This window comes from Musa acuminata, chromosome BXJ2-8, assembly GCF_036884655.1.
Source record: "Musa acuminata AAA Group cultivar baxijiao chromosome BXJ2-8, Cavendish_Baxijiao_AAA, whole genome shotgun sequence".
In the NCBI taxonomy this organism is placed as follows: domain Eukaryota; kingdom Viridiplantae; phylum Streptophyta; class Magnoliopsida; order Zingiberales; family Musaceae; genus Musa; species Musa acuminata.
In genome coordinates, this window is record NC_088345.1 from 9,810,652 (window position 1) to 9,833,356 (window position 22,705).

Sequence of the window (22,705 nt, forward strand, 5' to 3'; positions counted from 1 at the left end):
AGTGGCCATAAATTGGACATATGCAGCTTAATGATCAAGTTCTCTTGACCAAGGATTTTAATTTCGAATAATACTGCCCATACTGAGCGGTACATACCGGTCCGTCGGCAGATCGGTACACAGACCGTCCGCTACCGGGCGGTAGCATCGATTGCGACTGTTTTCGTTCCTAAATCGGTCAGTGACGGAGAAGAAAGGAGAGGGAGAAGAAAGTGGTTGGTGACGGAGAAGAAAGAAAGGGAGAAGAAAAAAGAAAACCTAGAGATCTGACGCAGCAACGTCGCGGGGAGAAGCAATTTCTTCTCCCCAGCAGAAGAAATCGAGTGAGGCAGCCTTTTTTTTTTTTTTTTTTCGCGTGTGGAAACCAAGTGACATCGCCTTTCCTTTTTTTTTCGTGCGGGGAAACTGGGCGACGTCACCTTTCCCTTTTCTTTTTTGCACGGGGAAACCGAGGTGACGTCGCCTTTCCCCTTTTTTTTTTTTTTTTTTGCATGGGGAAATCGAGGTGACGTCGCCTTTCCCTTTCTTTTTTTTTGTGCGGGGAAACCAAGCGACGACGCCTCCTCCTCATGTGGGCAGACCTGTCGTTTATATATATATATATATATATATATATATATATATATATATATATATATATATATATATATATATATATATATATATATATATATATTGAGCGGTACATTGAAATGTACCACTCGATATGCTTATACTGTATCGTACCGAACTAAGCTCGAAACTTCGATACGGTACGAAATTACAAACCTTGCTCTTGACTCTTGACGACCTTGTTTTATTGTCAAAATAGTTCTTATTGGCCATTGATTTTCTGTTGCTTGTGTTCGCTTCTCTTCTTTGTTTAAAGTTTAAAGTTTAAACCATATTTCTTGTTGGAAGTAGTGTTCAGCTGCTCATTATACCATGCAGCCTAAGACTTAGGCTGTTCTTTTCTTGTTCATGTTTATCGTGGTATCAACTAATTGTGTGATCGTTACCAACTTGTTATTGCTTGTGGAGTTTAGACTTATTGGTCTTGTATTGAGAAAATTTGTGTTTTCTGTTGATGACTTCTTAATTTCTTGAAGGTAAGGGGAATTTATGGTCTTGATCAAGAAACTACATTCAGAAATGTCACTGTTTCTTCAAATAAAAGGCCTCAACCTCTGTATCTTGGAACAGCTACTCAAATAGGTCAGAGAGGCTTTCTATTAGGTTATTGGTATTTCCATCCTATTATTCACCCATTTGTTTGAAGCTTAATCATATTATATATGTATACTTTTGTCAGGAGTCTTACCAACTGAGGGAATACCCAGCTTGTTGAAAGTATTGCTTCCTTCAAATTGTGTTGGTCTTCCAGCATTGTAAGTTAATATATAGTATTTTTGTTTTCAAAATTTGAACATGGAAAGGTACGATTCCATATTGTTATATGTTGCTTCAGTTAAAGGGATCTTAGACTAATAATTTATTTCTGATATGTGATGTGAATACTGTCAAATTAGACATTCATCTGAATTGAACTTATTGTGTAATTGTGGTCATTGAAGATTTGTGCTTGGTTGTTTTGAATTTTGGCTAAAACTATGTTATTTTGCTTGTTAGTTGTGGCTATTGGTTTTGAATTTTGGCTAAAGCATTATAATTTATATTGGTGGTTTTGGATTTTGGCTAAAATCATAATTTATATGGCAAGATGGTCCCTTCGTCAAACTTCTCTGCTGTTAGAACTCGTAGCCTATGAAAATTTAAATGGTTAACTGATCCTTGGTTTTGCTTAGAAAGTTTCTAAATTCTGTTGGTTCTCTTGCAACCAAAGATTATGACCTGCGACATAGTAGGTTATCATGTTTTCTCTTAGCTAGTTGATCATTGATAAGACCTTAGGGTTTTATCATGGAAGAAAGAGGAGAAAAGGGAATGATCACTTCGAGGGGATCGACCTCCTTGATCACTTCGAGGGGATCGATCTCCTAGGGTTTGTCAAAAGACTGAATAATATTTCATTGTCTTCAAGAGAAACAATTACATCACTATTTATAGAGTTCCACCCAGAGTCCACCGGGACTTGGACTCTAATATTAAATAAACCTCTACCTAACTCTAACTGAACTAAACAGACAATAAACAACTGAACTAAACAGACTCAATAAACATTATTCAAAAGCTCAGAAAAAAGGTCCTAACAATTCCTTCATCTTCAAATCAGCCTTGTCCTCAAGACCGAGCAGCATCAAACTCGGGGAGCTTCTCTTTCAACACTTCAGTCATAGGCTATCTGCAACGCATCACAACCAATTGATCAAGTATGGTCTCCACTTTTTGATAGTGTAAGTAATAGGTCGGTCTTTTAGTATAGTAATCATTGCAAGAAACTCCTGGCCTTGTATAATCAATTTTATCTTTGAACCAATGTTTGTTGTACCGAACTGTACCGCCCGGTACGGGCGGTACATACCGGTCCGACAGGTTGTCGGTACGTGGACCGCCTCTTACCGGTCCGAGTGCACCGTAGCACTGTAGCCGTGCTACAGTACTCGGCACACCTGAGTGTACCGCTCGGTATACCGTACCGTACCGGTACCGAGCCCAGGTCAAAATACCGGTACGGTACGGTATTGCGAACCTTGCTTTGAACATTTACTATCACAAGTTAAAATCCGTCCATTAGCGATCTTTACTTTGAATTTATCACAGCCTTCAATGTGATAAGCTAATCGGGGCTGCAACTTTCCTGTCTATAAAATTATTAGTGCTACCCATATCAATCAAAACAGTGACAGGTTGATGCTTCAAAGTTTCTCCGATTTTCATAATTTGTGGGTTAGCGTAGCCAGCCAATGCATGCACTGTATGTGTGTGATGGCTTCAATATCTTCATCAGTTTTCACACCTTTATGATCGGAGTCCAACTCTTCTACTTCTGGTTCCTCCTCGATCGGCTCAATCATCAGAAGTTTTCCCTGTTTGCATCAATGCTCCTTCCTCCACTTTTCATCACAATGCCAGCACAAACCCTTCGTTGATCTTTCTTTGAGTTCTTTTCGGGTTAGTCTGCAAGTAATAGGATTTCGACTAGGAGTAGATGGGATGGGCTGCTTGCTGATCGCCTGTTTATTGACACATCTGTTTCGATGATATTCCATGCTGATTTTTTCCTCATGCAGGCATGCAAATAAAATCGCAGCTATCATGGTGCGGGGTTGACGAGCCTTAACTTCACACCGAATCTCTGGATTAAGCCCTTCAATAAATGTACCCAGAAGTTATCGTTCCGACCAATCTCTAGCTTGATTTAACAATCTTTCAAACCTGCTTTGATATTCCAACACTGTATAAGTATGATGAATTTTGGCGAGCTGTCCATCAACATTCTCATATTCCGATGGGCCGAAGCGAACAAGAAGCCCTCTTTTGAACTACTCCCATGAAGGAACTCCGTGGCAAGTTTCATACCAATCGTACCATTGGATTGCATCTCCATCCAGCTAGATTGAGACAATTTCTACCTTGGATTCTTCTGGGGTCCTATGAAAATGAAAAAAATTTTCTGCCTTGGAGATCCAACTGATCGGATCTTCATCTTCCCCTCTCGGAAATTCTACCTTCATGTGTGAGTAGTTTGTGTGATAATCTTGGGGCCCATTTCCGGTATTTTCATATCTGTGCAATGTAGAACTTGAGCCCCCATCTTGTTGAAATTTGCTAAGGCTCTCCAATAGGCTCTTTTTGAAATCATTAAGTATTTCTTGCAGTCAGTTCTCAATTCTGATTTCCAATGCTTCTATTTGTGCTTTCACTGAGTTATCGGTGGCCATTGCGTAAGACTGCAAATCTGTAATCTCAACTCCTGTTTCTGGTGTCGGGACTAGGGCATCAATCACTGCCCTATTCGGTGCTGCTGTTGTGAGGCAATTGGTGGTAGCACTGTGGGAGTGAAGGGTTGCTACGACGATGCGGGGATGTAGCTACGGTCGCTGCATGGGAGGCAGCGATGCTTGTTGCGGTCGCTGCGTGGAGGGATCGCTGCTGCTGAGGGCTAGGAGGCAGCAATGGTGGTGCGGCTGGGGGCAGCGCCGCCAAGGGCTCGCCACTGCGGTGGCTATGACGGCGCGGATGGAAGGCAGCGTTGCTCTGTCTCCGTCGCACTGCGGAAGGAGGCGCAGGTGACGCTGAGGGATCGCATGTGGTTGAGGAAATGGCAGTGGTTGCGGCGGTCGTGGTTGCCTTGTTTTGATCGTTGCGAGGAGGGATGGTCTAGTGATAAGACCCTAGGGTCTTATCAATCACTTCATGACTCTTACCAAACTTGATCTGAAATTCTTGAGCTAATTAGTAGCATGTAAAAGTTAAGAGTTCTGCCAATCAGATGATGATGTTTTGCAAGCTAGTAATTCAGTATCAAAGTTTTAAATTTTGATCTGATTTCATTTTTGGTAGTCTACCAGACTGGAATGATACCAATGAAGCTGAACTGTACAAGCCTGAAAAATAATAAAAAATACCTATCAGTACCAGATCATATGATCTGACCCCGTCCTTTGTCAGCCTGGTTGCTTGGTTATTTATTAACTTCATCTAGTTAAGAACCTCTACATGCTGTGAGCCATTCTGGTCAAAGCTAAATGTTAGATGCAGCAATGAATCTTATGTGACAATTAGGAAAATTTCTTCTGTAAGTGGATTTATCTTCTGCAATTACATTCTTACCTGTTTTAATGGTAGCATCACACCTTAATGCAAGTTCTAAAAATATCAGTCTAGTGCTGGTTTTCAGAAATTGTTGGACTGACATATAATGGTCAGTCCAACAATTTCTAGAACTTGCATTAAGGTGTGATGTTCTTTGTATATATATATCCATTGGAAAGATATCCAGGATATACCATGTTATTTATATTTAATTACTTACATACATACATTTTCATGAATAGATCACTACCACCATGTTTCAACTGTCTAACTAATGTTGGGCCTTTTTATAGGTTCATAAGAGATCTCCTGCTTAACCCTCCATGTTATGAGATTGCATCCTCTATTCAGGGTAAGTCCAGCGCACTGTTATTTCCCCCAAATAATGGTCCAGCATATTGTCCTTTGCTTGGGATAAGAGTTTTATTTGTGGTCATTACTTTGATATTCTTCTGTTCTGTATTATGCTTCTTACTTCATCTTATGTTGTTGGCATGCCAATCTAGTTAAGGATTGACACTACATGATGCTGTTGAGGGCCTTGTGGAAATTCCATGATTGAGCAAGGTTTAAGTCTTGAAATATTGTCAAATTCCATGCATTGGAGTGCTTGTTGTGAAGTCCTTTCACATGAAATTTGATTGCTTGCAGAAGCGTGTAGTAGATTCCATAAAGTTATGACACAGTTGGTCTTGTAAAAAAAAAATCTTGGTGAAAATGGTGGTTTAAGTAACACATCAAGGAGACTACTCTTCAAATAAGTCATTTGAGAATAAAGGAATCTAATTGAGGAAATGACTTGGCATTGGAATAACATGCATGCTTATGATGAGGGGCCTTGAATCACCACATCCTTTGGATGGGAATGAGGAACAACAGAGAACATTAGGACCTAAAGGTTTAGACTAAAAGAGGAGATGATCACTTGATTATACCATACTGTAAAAAAAGGTAAAGAAACACAGGTCGTGGTATGGCCTTGGGAAATTGCAGTTTTCCCTGTTTTTTAGTTGGTTAGGCTATTTAATGTTGTAAAGTTCATCAAGTTTTCGGAACAAGATGTAAAGTTGAGTTCTTCTTGCTTGTTTTGTCTATGCTGAATGCACCTAAAAATGTTCTTTTCTATAGGTTAAAATATCAGGTTGTTCGGAAACAACATTTATTTAAATGAATGTAAATGAGATGGGCGAGAAATATCACCTTGAAAGATGTACCATGTTAAATGACTGCATTCAAAATAAGTTGGACGTAGAACTAAGAAGTATTTATTGTGGAAATTTTTCTTTGGACATCTGACAGTGAACATATGGCATAATAGTAAAGTATTACTTGGTTTAAGGTGATAAAATTAGGGAGAAAGGATAGCTACGAAAAGTTGGATAGATGTAGCAAGAAGAGTCATACTGCTGTTCTAAAGAAAGCATTTATTTGAATGAAACCCTGGGGAAAATGTTTCACGTGGCTAGCCTGAATGCTGGTGCTGAAGGACATTTATTAGTGTAGTTCTTATTGCTGTTTTTGATAATTCTTGTTGTATGCATGAGAATAGTGGACCGTATAGTGCATACACGAGGCTCGTGTTCTCATTCTTTTGTTTTATGACTATACCACGTCAAACATTATGCTTTAACTTTGGCACTGTAAGATTTGATCTATTATATATCGATTTTGTTGGATATGTTTTCTTTGTTGGAACCATTATAAGTTGGAGCATTTCCTGACAGAGGCGTGCAGGCTTATGAGCAGTGTGACTTGTTCTATTCCTGAGTTCACTTGTGTATCAGCTGCAAAGGTAATATTTTACATGTTCCTTTATAAGTGTATACTTTTTTTGGTCTAAGTGTCATTTATTGTTATTTATTGTATTATGGTTGGTCTAGTGCTTTTTTTTCGATGATACTATTTGATGTTGGATATTTGGGTCTTTCTTAAGCTGTTTATGGATGTGTTATCACATATCTTGTGTAGCTTGTTCTATTGTAATACTTGTACAAGCCTCTTTCTAAACTTATGGAAAACGGCTTGTACAAGTATACAATAACTAGATTGATTATTGAATACGTGTCTTGGACCTTATCAGTTCTGTTGTAATTTTGCAAAAAGAAAGTTATGGATGTTTCTGTGTCACACCTGAGACATATTAATGTTCTTGCGCTTTCTCTTTGTCTTGAATTTCGGCACTTTCATCTTTCTTAGTTTCTGTGTGCATGTCCAAAAGCATGGTGGCTTTGTTAGCTTTGTAATCTTTTACTTTCTTTTGAATGTAGTGTGCAAATTCAGGTTTCTGATTAAACTATGTGATCTGTTTCTGAGATCGTTTTGCACTTATGGTGTTGCTGTGGTTGCTATTCCATTAAGAATTTCTGGGTTGTACAGATTTATCAGTAATATCTCATCATTTATAGAGTAGTTTGACAATGTCTATGCTTTATGTTGATTAGTTGGTGATTTAGCCTCTCTTAGGATAGAGGCTGCATAAGGTGAACTTCGTCAGACCTCACATTAGTTTTGCAGTTCAAGTATCTGTAAAACTGTGTTCTTTTGCTAATGTCTTATGGAACAATGGTGGGCAAGATTTTTCCTTTCGTAAATTAACTCTCTTGCTATTTTCTTTGCATAATTCATGCAAGCCTTCTTGTTTCCTATAGGATGTTCTATTTTTATTTTGCATGTCAAATATATACTCTTTCATTGTCTAGTCTGACTTTGTCTTATTTTGCAGCTTGTAAAATTGCTCGAGTCAAAGGAGGCTAATCACATTGAGCTTTGTAGAATAAAGAATGTAGTTGATGAGATTATCCATATGAGTAGGAACCCTGAGCTTTCTGCTATTTTACATATATTATTGCAACCAACATGGGTAGCTACTGGACTAAAAGTTGAATATGATGTATTGGTATGTGGTTGTCATCATTGCCATAGCTATTATTTATTAACTTCTGTGTTATACCAAATTACTTAGTATTTAAACATTGAAGCACTATGTTAAACATTGCAAGCATTAATTTAAATATTATGGAGGCAACTACATCTAGGTTTGCTTGCGTGTATGTACACCTGCAATGCTTGAACTTTGGAGTTTATGTCTCCTCTCTTTATAGTATGTGTATATATTTTCATGTGGTATAAGCATTTTCACTACATGAGCCAAGGATTCCATCTATGTGCTGGTGCCATGCCATTGATTTGCATCTGTACATGTCATCATAGTCCTTCACAATCCCTTGCCAACACAAGCATGTACAAAATGGTCTAAAACTTTAATCTGGACTTGTACTATAAAAATATGGATGTACAGAAAATTTATATGTAAACTCTGAAACAGTTCCTTGTTAGATACAAGTTCATTCTGGATGCGTTAGATCACATGCGTGGGAATATTTAACTTCGTATTATTTATTTCTTCCAAGAAATTTTTCATGTTTCATGTGTGGGATTTAAGCATTTTGTTGGTGGTTGGGTTACAATTTTGTAAGCATAATTGGTTTCTTCTTTTTGTTATAGCAAAAAATTCTAGAATTTATAACCTATTTTAGAAGAGGAAATTTTATGTCTGATGATGATGCTACCTAGTCAGGGATTGTGATGGGTTCATAGGCATCAGTTTCTTATGGTATATGGGTTCCAGAAAAATTATCAATTTGCCAAGATCCTTGTGTAGATTGTATTGCCTTGAAAAATATGCCAAAAATTCCTTTGGATGATCATATCTATATTTGGAACTTCATATAATATAGTAGATGGCAGGAACTTTGTTATCATGCTGACCATGTTTGTGTACACTCCAACAGTTTGGTGTTAATACATGCTTAAACTAATGATACTCATGAAATTACTTAAAAAAATATTTTATATTAACAAGTTAGAAATCCATGAGTCAAACTAATGATACACTCATAGGTTTGAGAAATAACATTGTAGTCCATCTCGGCATCATCCATCAGTTTGAGAATCTTTAGTTGTTCACAAGGTTCCTGGATCTGCAATAATTTGTTTCTTTTTTTTTTCTCCAAACTCTTTGCAAGCTCCTTGGAAATTGATGTATTACATTGTGGACCAATTTAGATGCTTCATTTGATACTTCAATAAACTATTTAACTTGTTATTTTTCCAAAGGATTATATTCAATAAAGTATAGAAAGTTCTGATGTAGATTAAATGTAGAGGAATTTCAGAAAAGTGCATTTAATTCAGTGGAGAAGTTACACAAGGAAACTTAACATAAAAATGTTTGACAATTTGTGCAATGTCATAGTATTTGGAGTGGACAGCATTTAAATAAATAGTTATTTTAACTACCTGCATAATGTGGAAATCAACTTTGTTTAATTAATATTCAACAGCTAGTGTAACTTATAGTTATGGCTCTTTTTCAACTCCAATGTAGCTTGGCCTATAAGTAATTAAAAAGAAACTAGATGAACTATGTATTAATCTGTTACAAATGAATTTCCATTATTCAAGCTGCATTGAAGTCTCTATGTATTTAATGTGGTGGTTGGCTTTTTTAGTTTAGGGTATTATGGTGTGATGATTTTGTTGTTGATTGGCTGATGTTTAGTTTGTTCATTTACTGTTTCAATAGTTTAATCAATTAAATATCATAGAATTTTCTATTTGAGTATTTACTTTATATATTCTTGGCAGGTGAATGAGTGTATTTGCATATCCCAAAAAATAGGTGATATACTTTTTATGCGTGGTGAAAGTGGTCAGGAAACAAGTTCATTAGAGTTTATTCCTGATGAGTTCTTTGAGAATATGGAGTCTTCATGGAAAGGACGTGTCAAGAGGTGTCATGCTGAAGAAGCATTTGCAGAGGTTGATAGCGCAGCTATGGCCTTATCAATTGCAGTAAGTTACTAAACCATCGTTTTACTTTGGCAATATTAATGCTTTCAAAAAACATTTGCAACTTCAGCACAAAATTAGCTGAGTTCATGTGCTATTGTCATTTTCATTTTGATGTAGTTTTTTTTTTGAGACAAAAAGGAGATGTAGTATTACTATATATTCAAAAACTTTCTAGCAAGAACATCAGCTGCACTACAATGTAGGTTGTAGCAATTGGCTCTACAAAAGTTTGCAACTCTATGAGCAATTGGCACATATCTAAGACCTCTCAGACAAAATTCTGCGCGTTGGTTGGATGCTAGACTCAATTGCTTGTAAAGCCTATGGGACAACAGCATCTTCCTTCAAAACATTGATGAGCTGTTGTGCATCCAAAAATACCTGCACATTCTGTTTTGGTATTGATTTTATCTGATTTACATTTTTTTGTAGTAATTGGATTGCATCTGATACTTCTTTTTAAACCTCATAATGAGATGCTATATTTAGTATGTGATTCTTTCTTGTGCACATGGTTCAAAACAAGGTTCACCGTGTTGACCTGTACTTGGCTGTACGCACTATAGTTCAATAGGAGATCGACACGTGGATTGCCCTGTATCGGGCGGTCCATAACAGGGGACCCCGTGTCGCTCGATACGGGGTCTGTACCGGTCGGAACAATCGAAATCCAATTGTTATCAACCTATATCGGTCAGTAATGGTCGGATTTCAATCAATACTGATCCGTTGCTGGGATTTGCTGAATTCAAATGTTCCATTTGACCATTTGAACCAGACTTAAGAGTTTTTAAACCCTTTCTAGCCCCTCATTCTCTCCCCTTTCACTCTCTCTAACTCATCTATTATCTTAATCACTTTCTCACTCATATATTTCTCTTATTCTCTCATTTGTACTCTCTTGAACTCCACAAAGCTCGAGTAGTCTCATTCACATCAAGCCATACTACTTGAGGAACTATTGACACCCAATCGTCACAGTTGTTCACCTAGCGTGCAAAGGCAAAGCCAAAGGAGAAGGTAGTAGCATCTGTTGCACCATTAGAAGGAAGCAAGTTGGGCGACAAGACACCTCAATCGTATTCAGCAACCTGCTCGGTCCGAAAACATGGTAGCGACGTGGACATTAGTGTCTCGACCAATGATGACAGCGATGTTGGGGAGTCAATGATCCTGTCTATAAAGTTTTAGGGTGGTGCATGGACCGAAGAGCAGTATTTTACGCATGCTACCCAAGTATTAGATCATGTTGTTCGACGATGTATTTGTCAAGTTTAAACAAGGGGAAGGGGAAGATAATGGATGATTTTGATTTGATGCGACAGAGCCTACTGTCACAGACTTAGCTAGAATTGCCTAAGTCGTGAGGCACCCTTGCGGTCAAGACGCGAACTTAGCTTGAGTTGCCTAAGTCGCGAAGCACCCTTGAGCCAAATTCTCGGACTTAGCTGGGATTGCCTAAGTCTTGACGCGCCCTTGCGATATGCGTCCGCAAAGGTCAGCCAATTTGCAACCTCACTCAGGTCCCGAAGGACCTGTAAAATAGAAAGCTGATCAGTTCGAAGAACGAGCGGCGGACAAGTCTTGACGTCTCGCGAAGAGGGAAGCTTTACAAGCAATTCAGCGACCACCTTGTGTGCATGAGAGAAAACAAAGAAATGAGGAAAACAAGGACTTTAGAAGGTTGAACGAACATCTGCAAGTTCACCGGGTGTCGGGCACGAAGGCAAGTTCCCGTGAAGAAAACGTGCAAACTTGTGAAGATTGTTCAACGCCCGACAATATACCAAAGTCTCATCCAGCCCTTTGCCACCCGGGGGGTTCCAGGGTGCTGAGATGGTTGACATTTCGCGTGTTGTAGTGGGCTGTAGAAAACAGCTCGCGACACGCGAAAATGGAGCCATTTTGGGGCTTTTTGGCCCGACGTGGTGAGCGGTCGCACTGTGCACTGCAACATGTTCGAACATGTATTTTTACAAGCAAAAACACACAAAACTATGGCAAAACAGGTTGTCATGTCTCTGTTCAAGCATGCAAAAGCGACGAACGGTTCATTGAACGAAGTTGTTTCGAGTGCACGACGACCGTTCGTGACACTACGTCATGTAGGCATAGAGTGAAGCTCGTCGTATTCACAGTCATCGTATTATGGAGAATCTTACGGGCAACAGTAGTACGGTGATAGTTAGTTCTTCTTCGAGCAGCAGTATGATGATTGATCTTATGATATAGAACAATAGATCAGTGGCAAAAATAGAAGTTTCGGCATTCTCTAACCTCCACACTAATGTATGCTACAATCGTACTTGCCTTAAGAGCCACCTCGGATATGTGTAGTTCATGATGATTAAACTACGACGTTACCATATTGATGCACCAATGACATGCTGTGTATCAAAATATTATGTCAAGAGATCAATTTTAGGATTTGGTCCGATAAATATATCAAATTGATGTACAGATATATAGAATCGAGGATCCCAATCCATCGCTCGTGAAATCCTCTCGTTCTTCTTGGTAATAGAGCTAGGTATATTCATTAATCGATTACTTAATTCATTTGAATCTTAAAGCTTAAATTGTATATCAAATAATCTAATAATTCGAATCGTTTTATATAGATAATTCAATATCATTTCTTTGTAAATAATCTAAGAAGGGAGAATCAATTTCTAAATAAAACTGTGCAGGTTTTATATGACAATAACTGAAGAGTGATGATGCAGCATATATACTATGATGTGATAAAACTTATGAGTTGTTCTGGTTGCAGTTTGTCTCCATAAATTTTTTTCTTCTCAAATTTGTACAACCTGTGAATTTAATAGCTTCAATTTCAAAATGTTTTATAGGACCCGCCTCTTTTGTGTACAATGGTTAATTAACAATTCCAACATATTTTATAATAAGTCATAAGCTCTATGGAAACTCTGATGTTTAGCAATTTCACCATTTGTGGTTCAGGGCCTTTCATATTTTTTATCATAGAATTCCTCAGTAATGTGAACTAGACTTGGAAGTTCTGTAGAATATTTTTCGTGTTATATAGTCAAAACTTCTAAATTCTAATGCTTCATGCCTTCTCATTTTAGGTTACTCTGCATTGCAATGTCAGCAGTTCTTAAATATCAAACCTTGCGGGATAGACATATCATTGTTCTTATTTAGTATTATATGCTTTTCATTTTAAACATCATAATGCTTTCTATCTTCTGTTATTAGATTTTTTAAATTGTTTTTCTAGGTGATGGAAGATTTTTCTCCAATTGTTTTAAGAGTGAAATCTCTCATGAATCCTTTTGGAGGTCCAAAGGGTGAAATATGTTATGCAAGAGAGCATGGAGCAGTTTGGTTCAAGGGGAGACGGTTTGTTCCAGCTGTATGGGCTAACACTACCGGGGAAGAACAAATTAAACAACTCAGACCTGCTACAGATTCAAAAGGTAGAAAGGTTGGAGAGGAATGGTTTACAACTAGCAAGGTTGAGGAAGCATTAAACAGGTTCTTTTTTTCTAATTTGGCTACTTGAACATAAATGAGCTTGTTTTCCCAGCATGAGACTGAATACTTTTTCTTTAAAGCTGTTCAAATATTTTCTCTGGTTTGACTTCTTAATTTGTTGTGTTCAAATTTTAGGTACCATGAAGCAAGTGATAATGCTAGAGCTAAAGTTCTGAATTTACTAAGAGGATTGTCCAGTGATTTGCAGACCAAAATGAACATTTTAGTTTTTTCGTCCATCTTGCTTGTCATTGCGAAGGCACTTTTCAGTCATGTTAGGTGAAGCCCTTTTTCATTCTAGTAGAGAATAATATTTTGTCTATATTTGATTTTTTATTTGGGTTTTTCCTTTGTATATTCTTTGAGCATTCTATTTCTTTTTAAACTAAAATAGATGACTGTATGTGTGACTGAAATGGCATATAGGATATGTAATCCGTGTAACATTTTGGTGTAGTAGTATACTGAGAGTTGGTATTCATAAATTTATTGTCTAGATTGGACTGCTATGAATGTTTTGAAAAGCTAAACAATATCTGAATTGAGGCTTCAGACCATTAATTTTATCTAGGTATGTTTTCCCAGGCGATGCTGTACATCTCAAAAAGGATTGGGATATTGTACATCTCAAAAAGGTTGGGACACTTGTGGCTCTTGAACGGACTAATTAGTGCACTATTGTCCTGAAATGAATACGACTCCCAATGGATTCCTTGGACATATTTGAGTTATCCCGTTAAATGAATACTCATGAATAAAGAATTTCTGTCTTCAAGGGATTCTGAGTTGCAAAATTACCTTTGTCGTCGTGTAGCTTTGCTTCATCAGAGCAACCAGTTATTGTTTCTTGTTATTCCATGTAACAAGTACCCTTGTATGTATAAAATCTAGTGGGATAAAGTTTTGCCTCAAACAATTCAAGTAAGCAAAGCACTTGGCCTTAACTTTGTATACAACCTTATCATTGACTAGGCATTAAACACCAAACCATTGTTTTTACTAATCTGAGCAAGGACAGGTGTCAGACCATATGATTTAGTACTGGTGGATATTTAACATTTTAATATCTTTTGGCTGATGCTGGATGGTACAAGTCTGTATACTGCTCAGTTAATGTTACCAGTCTGACAGATTAGCAAAAAGTGGTCTTAGACCGAGATTTTAAACCTTGCAATAGACTTAACAAAAAATGAATGTACTAATTTAAGATTGTGGAATGACTGTTTAGCACAAAGTTGTTGATAACATAATGTACATTGTTTGTTTAAGTCACTTTTGATTGTACTCCTTCCAATGCCAATTAAGTATGAGATGTTTCAAACTTTTGTCCTCAAAACTTGCCTGGAGCCTCAATTTAAAGTCTACTTGCATGTAGAATAACATAGACATATTACACTAGTAGTCAGAGAAATATCAAATTAGCAGTTAAGCAATTATCTCTTAGATTTTCATGAATCTAGCAGTTATGGCTAAATTGAAGGACTAAGAACTAGAAATCTTCTTGGGCTGTATTTTGACTGAAGCAACTGTCGTATGTACAACTATTGGACCTATGGTTCCGCATTCACTTTGTTGCATCTGATAATGTATTTAAAGTTTCATGTTTCTTTTGGAGTATTTCTTGCCCGATAAGTTTGTGTCTTTCACCTAGGCTACTCAACTTTTTCTAGGACATTTAAATAATTGGTTTTAATAGTTATGAATTACTGGTGAAAATTTAATGGAAATTTGTGCTGTTAAAAAGATTCTCCATTGGTGGGAGCTTGAACACTGGGCTACCATTTTTTTTTTTTTGAGGACTAGCTGAGATTTAGTGGAGAGAATTTAGTATTGTATTCGCCTCCACCATCTTGTCATATAATTCTGACAATTTATTTGCAACAAATTGTAGCAACAAGCACCGTTTTCTTGGAGATGAGCATCCATGTTGGATGCTTAGAAAATGTTGACATGAGTCATGAATCATGTTTGACATAATCAGTAACTTTTCATTAGGAAGACTTAAAACTAATGTTTGTTATACTGTACCGTACTGCTTGGTACGAGTGGTACATACCGGTCTGGCAGTAGATCAATACGTAGACCGCTTGCTACTGGGTGGTATCAGGCTATTGGCCTCGTATTGGGTAGTAACGGTTGAAATTTCGATCATTACCGACCTGTACTGGGCAGTAACAGTCGAAACCGATCGTTACCGAATATAACAATGCTCCAACGGTCAATTTGACTATTGGAGGCCTCCTCAAGGGTTTTTAAACCCTTTCCTCCTCTCTATTTCAATCTATTTCACTCTTACACTCTCTTAAGTTCTTTCAAACTCATTTTTTCTCATATTCTCTGTTTTATTCTTACATTTTCACTCTCCTAAACTCAACAAAACAATGATTTGTGGATTGATTCACCAATGACATATGATGTATCAATACATTATGTCGTGGGATCAATTCTAGGATCGGGTCCAACAAACATATCATATTGATATACAGATACATATGATCGAGGATTCTGATCCACCACTCGTGGAGGCCTATCGATTGTTTTGATGGTAGAATTAGGTATATCTATACATGTGATTACTTAATTCATTTGTATCATAAAGTCTAAGTTGTATACAAAATAATTTAACAATTCGAATAATTTTTCTATAGATAATTCAATAATAACGAAGGACGATCTGGAATGGATCGAAATTGCGAACCTTGCACAAAGCTACTCTTCAAAGCTTGAAAAAAAAATGTGGCACTATTCTTACCTAATTTATATTAGTTTTGCTATAACTATACTAAATGCATATTTATTTCTAACTTAAAAACTCTATCGTATTTTTTTTATTTTTCAGGTATTTTCAGAGAATTTTTTATGCCTATTTTAGGCATACCACTTGGTCTGCCCTGGCGTACTGCTTAGTATGTCGTACCGTAATGTATCGAGCAAAAGCTTGATACATCGGTACGGTATGAGATTAAGAACCTTGCTTAAAACACCCATCACGTTGGCATTAGTCTATAACATTTTGTTATTGTATGCCGCATTTAGATAGTTGAACTCCTTCCTAAGAAAACTTGTCTTAAAGCAATAAATCAAAATTTAAATTATCTTGATTTAATTAGGGCCCTACACAGAGTTTAATGGCAGGAGACAAGATTCATATAGCTGATCCAAATAGGTGGGACATTTTCGCTTCTTGTTGCTGTTATTATGCATAATAATCTTCATGATTTGCTGGTCTTCCAATCATGTTTGCTCGTTACGTATGGGCCTTGTGAGATTCATGTTTCATTCCAATGAGATGCTGCTGCTAATTCTTTGGTTAAAGATGTTTGTGTGCTTTAGCATGGTAGTATGCTTAAAACTGATAATTTGATACCTTAGCTAATACATGCTCACTTCAAAGGGTAATTTGTTGTTATGCAGTGAGGGCCGGAGAAGAGAATGGGTTTTCCCTGAGATATATGATTTCTTTGATTCCAAGGTATTTATATGAGGACAGCGTTGGTGATATTTTGTTAGTGAGGATTCTGTAGCATTAATTTTCTGAATACAGCTCAGTGTTAGGTTTGTTGTAATTGGCATATGTTTTATGTTGAATAATTTTTAGTTGTATCTGTTACTTAAATATCATTATATATGGAATGGAACTAGAGAAACTATGTTGATATTAAAAATTCAAAATTTTATTTGTTCTGCACCAACCCTAGGAAAGGTGTTTATCTTTAACTTGACACCTAGGACTGGGGAGCATTGAAGTGTGACGAACTAAGCTTGATAACAGTTGAGAACCCCTTCTGAATACAGCTTAGTATTATGTTTGTTGTAATTGGCATTTGTTTCATGTTGAATAGTTTTTAGTTGTATCTGTTACTTAAATATCATTATAGATGGAATGGAACTAGAGAAACTATGTTGATATTAAAAATTCAAAATTTTATTTGTTCTTCACCACCCCTAGGAAAGGTGCTTATCTTTAACTGTACACCTAGGACTGGGGAGCATTGAAGTGTGACGAACTAAGCTTGATAACACTTGAGAACCCCTTATGTTTAGTTTGAAGGATAAACAAATCTCTTTGCATTGATTTTGAAGGATTGCTAATGCTAAAGTGATTCGTGACATCTTGAAGTGTGTTGAACCTCTAATGAGGAATATTAAATGCTTAATTTTGGTTTAAACAGTCAATAACTTTAATATGAATTTTAAATATTCTTTAGAGAATATTCTTGTGCTACGAAACTTTCCATATTAATGTCAATTCTATTTTATGAAATAGAATAATCACATCATAACCCAATGGAATATGTTGTAATGCGTCTCGAGCCTCGACCGGTAATCATTTCCTACTTGTGTCCCCCGCCATGTCACATAGCTACTAGGTCTGTGCTAATATTATTTGTCACTACTTGAGCTTATGGAATACTCAATCCATGAATTTGATGAATCTAAATAGTTAATCCAAAATTCTTTAAGCTCTAGGTAGTGGTGGTACACTCATTTAATTCTTATAAACCAATCCAAGTCTTCTCCCACATGCAATGAAGAACTAAATTTGGGGTTGTTAGTCTTAGAAGAACACTTGTTATGTAATAAATTTATAGACCAAATTGCATTAGTATGTCTAGGGATGTACTTGTTATGTACAAGGTCTTAAATATTCCATAACTTAATGTATAACGTTTTTAAGGCAATCTATGTTCAAATTTATCAATTACAAATGACAAAGTATGCCTATTAATGTGCTTGTTATGTACAATGATTTACATACTGATATCTGCATTCATAGCGAGACCTTATTGGATTGGAATATGTCAATTCATAATATGGTTTACCTCAATACACTAGGTATTTTTTTAATATTCCAATACAATTAGTATGTTGAGGGTGGGTCTTGGTACAATGGTAAGGTTGTTTTTTTATGACATGAGAGATCAAGGTTCGAGTCGTGGAAATAGAGTTGAGGAAACATCTTTAAATATTTAAAGGTAAGGTTATATACATTGACTCTCCCCAAACCCCACATTGTTGGGAGCCTCATGCATTGGGTATATCTTTTTTTCTACAATCAGTATGTCTATTGCATCACATCAATATCTTATTGGATTAGTATATGTTGACTCTTATGGTATGTTATACATTACAAAATTATTATTTTTATTATGTCAGTAAAAACTAGTTTGTTCGGTACATCTGTCCCAAGCTGGCACAGTGCTTTCAGCATGGCTGGAGTGTACAATGAGTGGATATGCATATTTATGCACAAGGGAAAAATATGTTAGGTAGTGGATGGTATTCTTTCCAAATTTTATCACAAAGTTGGCTACCATGTGTCAAGTTCTCACTACTGTCTGCAAACCATGTTTGCACGACATTTGTGCTTCTGTTACATTCACAAAAAAAAAGTATATATATATATATATATGTATATATATATGTATATATATGTATATATATATGTATATATATATATGTATATATATATATGTATATATATATGTATATATATATATGTATATATATATGTATATACATATATGTATATATATAAGCATCTCACTTAGTAGCTGAATTTGGTAGGTTTGACTGTAGTTGATTGTGAACTGCCTTTGGTTTTGGTCGGTCTGCCATAATGGAAAACTACTGGATATTTTAAGTCTGATTTCATAATTCAGTGAAGAGCTTATGTCCTTGCAGATTCTGTTTTTGACAGTTTCAGTTAAAATAGCTTCCTGCTATGATCATCATCACTTCCGTGGTTGCAGGAAATTTTTTTGGCAGAAGTAAACAGTAAAATGGAGTTATCAGGCTTATCTCCTTACTGGTTTGATGTTGCACATGGAAATGCAACAAAGAACACAGTCAACTTGAAATCACTTTTCCTTCTTACTGGACCAAATGGAGGTGGTAAATCTAGTTTGCTACGGTCAATCTGTGCTGCGGCATTACTTGGAATATGCGGGCTTATGGTGCCTGCTGAATCAGCCTTAATTCCTAATTTTGACTCTATTATGCTGCACATGAAAGCTTATGACAGTCCTGCTGATGGAAAAAGCTCATTTCAGGTGTTGAATATAATGCTTAAGTTCTATTACTGGTTTTATGACTTTAATCTTTATTTAAATTTATGATGCTCGATTTGGTTTTCATTCCATATGGGACCTACTTTATATGGAACGACCATATTTCATAGTTCAGTGTGTTTGCTGTCAACTAATAGATTTTCAGTGTGGCTACCAAGTTCTGCTATTAAAGACAAATGTTTTAAATATTATTATAGTCCTTCAGAACTTAGATTGCTGATAATCATAATACTCATAACCGACTCTTCAGCTGCTGGTTGTACTTTTATCAAAATTTACTGGTGTTTTAAAAATTGAAGTTGCTGGTTATATTTTGGAACATGTATGAGATGCCTAGAAAATGATAATCCATTTGCTTTGATATCTTTCTCTGCTTTGCGAAACTTTGCATAACTACCATCAATGTACAGAAGTATTTAGCTTTCAAACTTTTACTCAATCATGATCCCAAACTATTGAATCATCTTCCTGACATAATTATTTCATTTCAGATTGAAATGTCGGAGATACGTTCAATTGTTAACGGATCTACTGCAAGGAGTCTAGTTCTTGTGGATGAGATTTGTCGAGGCACTGAAACTGCAAAGGGAACCTGTATTGCTGGTAGTATTGTCGAAACACTTGATCATATTGGTTGCTTGGGTATTGTGTCCACCCATTTGCATGGTATTTTTGACTTGCCTTTAGTGACAAGGAGTACTGTATACAAAGCAATGGGAACAGAGGTTGTAGATGGATGCACAAAGCCAACATGGAAGTTGATAGATGGTATATGTAGAGAGAGTCTTGCATTTGAGACTGCTGAGAAAGAAGGTATTCCTGAAATGATTATTAAAAGAGCTCAAGAACTCTACCTTTCCGTAAATGCAACTGATGCACAAGCAGCTGTTTGTGCTGTGATGGAGTTTTCTAATCCCAAGGGTTACTTAAACAATCCTGCTGAAGTTTGCATTTCAAAGACTACTTTTGAATGTACTTCCAGTGTATCGGATCAGCAGCTAGTTGAGGAAGTCAAGAGTGCTGTAACAATAGTCTGCCAGAGAAAGTTATTAGACCTTTTTAAAAAGAAGAGCATACCTGAGCTTGCTGAAGTGAGATGTTTTTCTGTTGGTGCTAGGGAGCAGCCTCCTCCATCAACTGTAGGAACGTCCAGTATTTATGTCCTCATAAGACCTGATAGGAGACTGTACATTGGGCAGGTTACATTTTCGTTCTCGTCTTTCATTTAGATTATGTACAATATGTATTTGTCTAAATGAGAGCAACTTCAATTGCAGACTGATGACCTGGTTGGTCGGCTTCGTGCACATCGTTCCAAGGAAGACATGCAAAATGCACCAATCATTTATGTCATAGTCCCAGGAAAGAGTGTTGCAAACCAACTGGAGACTCTTCTCATTAATCAACTTCCTATAAGTGGATTTAGACTTGTAAACAAAGCTGATGGAAGGCACCGAAATTTTGGAGTCGCTGGCCTCGTTATGGAAGCTCTTACTGTGCGTCAGCAAGACTAGTCTGTGTTGTTTCTGAAGCCAACCTATGCCAAAGTTTTGTAGGGGTAGTTGCAAGAATGTCTTTAAATTTTGTTCATTCTTGTTTTTCCCTTTTCTTGTTGTACAAGGGGAATGTCATGATTCTTGCTCCTGCTATGGTGATAGCTCAATTTTGCGATGGGTGGCAACAATTTGCCATTTAGTAACAAGTGAAGGATGTAGTGTACAATGTCCTATGGCTTGATCATCCATATGAGCTATGATTTAGTAAAAAGGCAATTCTGCAGAAAGATTATGCATCGGGTGATGAACAAATGGTCATTATGATAGAAGCAGAATGTTATCGTATCGTGTTTTCCTTGAGAAACATGATGGAATGTTCGAGTCATATTGAGATTACCTAACGATTCTTCCTGTCGTTGTTGCCTTTCTGGATTTGTTTTATATGAATATTTTTTGAGTTTCTCTTTATATTATAAAGCCGATATTTAAATTCTTATACGCTTATCCCCTGGACTATTACCCTGCTGGGTCATGTCCTTTCTGATTTCTATAATGCATCTTCTCATGAATGTGGTGTTTGGCATCTTCCAGGCGGCGTGCCATAAGGTACGGTGATTAATGATGAAAAAATAATTATATCATAGATTTTTTATGTGGTTTTATCTAATTTAGTAATATATATTATAAAATTAATTATATTTTTATTATGGTTATCGATTAATAGAAAGAAAGTTTGTTAATAAAATTTTTTAAGACAATTTTGAGGGAAGAGATTTTTTTAATTATCATTTTAAAAATTAGGATTATAGATTTATTTTTAATCAATTTAAATCTCTATATCATTGCTTGTGATCCTAAGAAAGAAAAAGATGAATATAGTTTTTCTTATAAATCGGTATCATTGTAACTAATAGATTTGAGGACGATGTGTTTGCATATTTGATAAAGAGTTGCTAAATGTTTAATTGTGATCTTAATTTATCATTATTTGATTTTGATATTAAATTTTTTATAATGATATCATAATTATATGTTTTATGTTTATAATTGAGAGTTATATTTTGAAATCAAATATATTGTAAAAGTATATCAAATTTATTTTATATTTATATTTATTTATTAGCATCCTTCGTTTCTCAAAATGTGTTATTCAATTTTGATTTTACGATGTCTGAATGATTAATTTATGTTATTGATTTGCTTTTCTATCTTATCCATTCTTTCACTTGTTTGTGAACAATGCAAGATTCCTCACATTTGATTAATGAACTATCGTCGACATCTTACCGTCAACGATAACATTATTGAGTACCGTCAACGATAACATTATTGAGGGTGACAGTATCTAATGGTCACCAACCCAATCACGTATAGCAACTACTATAGATACTAGCAAGTGCGACAACTAACGAGTCGATACTTGCTGTAGATACTGTGCATATTAGCACATAAGCAACCCAAGCATTACCATAGCGATTGGCCTACCTTGGTCGCAATTGATAATGCAACAGTGTCATTTCTTGTAGTGATTGCAATGATGTCGTTGCCTTAGAATAATGCTGCATCATTGGCTTTGAGTAATTGTTGTAGTAATGTCGCTACGACGATATTTGCTAGCCGCGACCAATGTCAACTAGATGTCGAAGGCTACAACAATCAATGGGGTCACTTGTCGACGTTTAGGGTTGTGTTCCGGTGTTGTTGATTCGGCTCTCGATCGATAACGCATGGGCCATAGGTGTTCTGAAAGTGAGAATAGTTGCATATGAGCACGATGACACGACATGGTAATCGATGAGTCATCAGTTGGTTACGTAAGAATTGTCGTACGCAACAATAAATGGCCATACACCATGCCTCGCGTGGCAATTGAGAAGAAAATAAAAGAAAAAAATAAAAGATTTCACATATTAAAATTATAGTTTTACCCTTGACAATTTCATCTTTTAGATATCATATACTTTCACTATATATATCCCAAGGAAATTATAGTTTTATCATTTAGAAACTAAATATTTATGAGTTGTGTCCTTGATTATAAAATTAGCTAATTCGATTTATTTTAATCAAATATTTTATTTGAACTTT

The 22,705-nt window shown here is 36.2% G+C and overlaps 1 protein-coding gene across 3 annotated transcripts in view; it reads left to right on the top strand.

Moving 5' to 3' along the window:
* Positions 1-21,054, top strand: part of LOC135619118 (DNA mismatch repair protein MSH1, mitochondrial-like) — a 37,545-nt gene extending 16,491 nt beyond the window's left edge. Inside the window, exons 11-22 of one of the 3 annotated variants that reach the window (XM_065120806.1) lie at positions 1,089-1,194; positions 1,292-1,367; positions 4,989-5,047; positions 6,420-6,487; positions 7,418-7,591; positions 9,343-9,549; positions 12,855-13,030; positions 13,186-13,329; positions 16,465-16,522; positions 18,804-19,103; positions 19,613-20,320; positions 20,399-21,054. In XM_065120806.1, coding sequence (XP_064976878.1) covers positions 1,089-1,194; positions 1,292-1,367; positions 4,989-5,047; positions 6,420-6,487; positions 7,418-7,591; positions 9,343-9,549; positions 12,855-13,030; positions 13,186-13,329; positions 16,465-16,522; positions 18,804-19,103; positions 19,613-20,320; positions 20,399-20,635 — 2,313 coding nt within the window. In that variant the 3' untranslated portion in view covers positions 20,636-21,054. Of the gene's footprint in view, positions 1-1,088; positions 1,195-1,291; positions 1,368-4,988; positions 5,048-6,419; positions 6,488-7,417; positions 7,592-9,342; positions 9,550-12,793; positions 13,051-13,185; positions 13,330-16,464; positions 16,523-18,803; positions 19,104-19,612; positions 20,321-20,398 lie in introns of all 3 variants that reach the window. The other 2 variants (XM_065120805.1, XM_065120807.1) reach the window with 2 other exon arrangements.
* Positions 21,055-22,705: the final 1,651 nt, after the last annotated feature.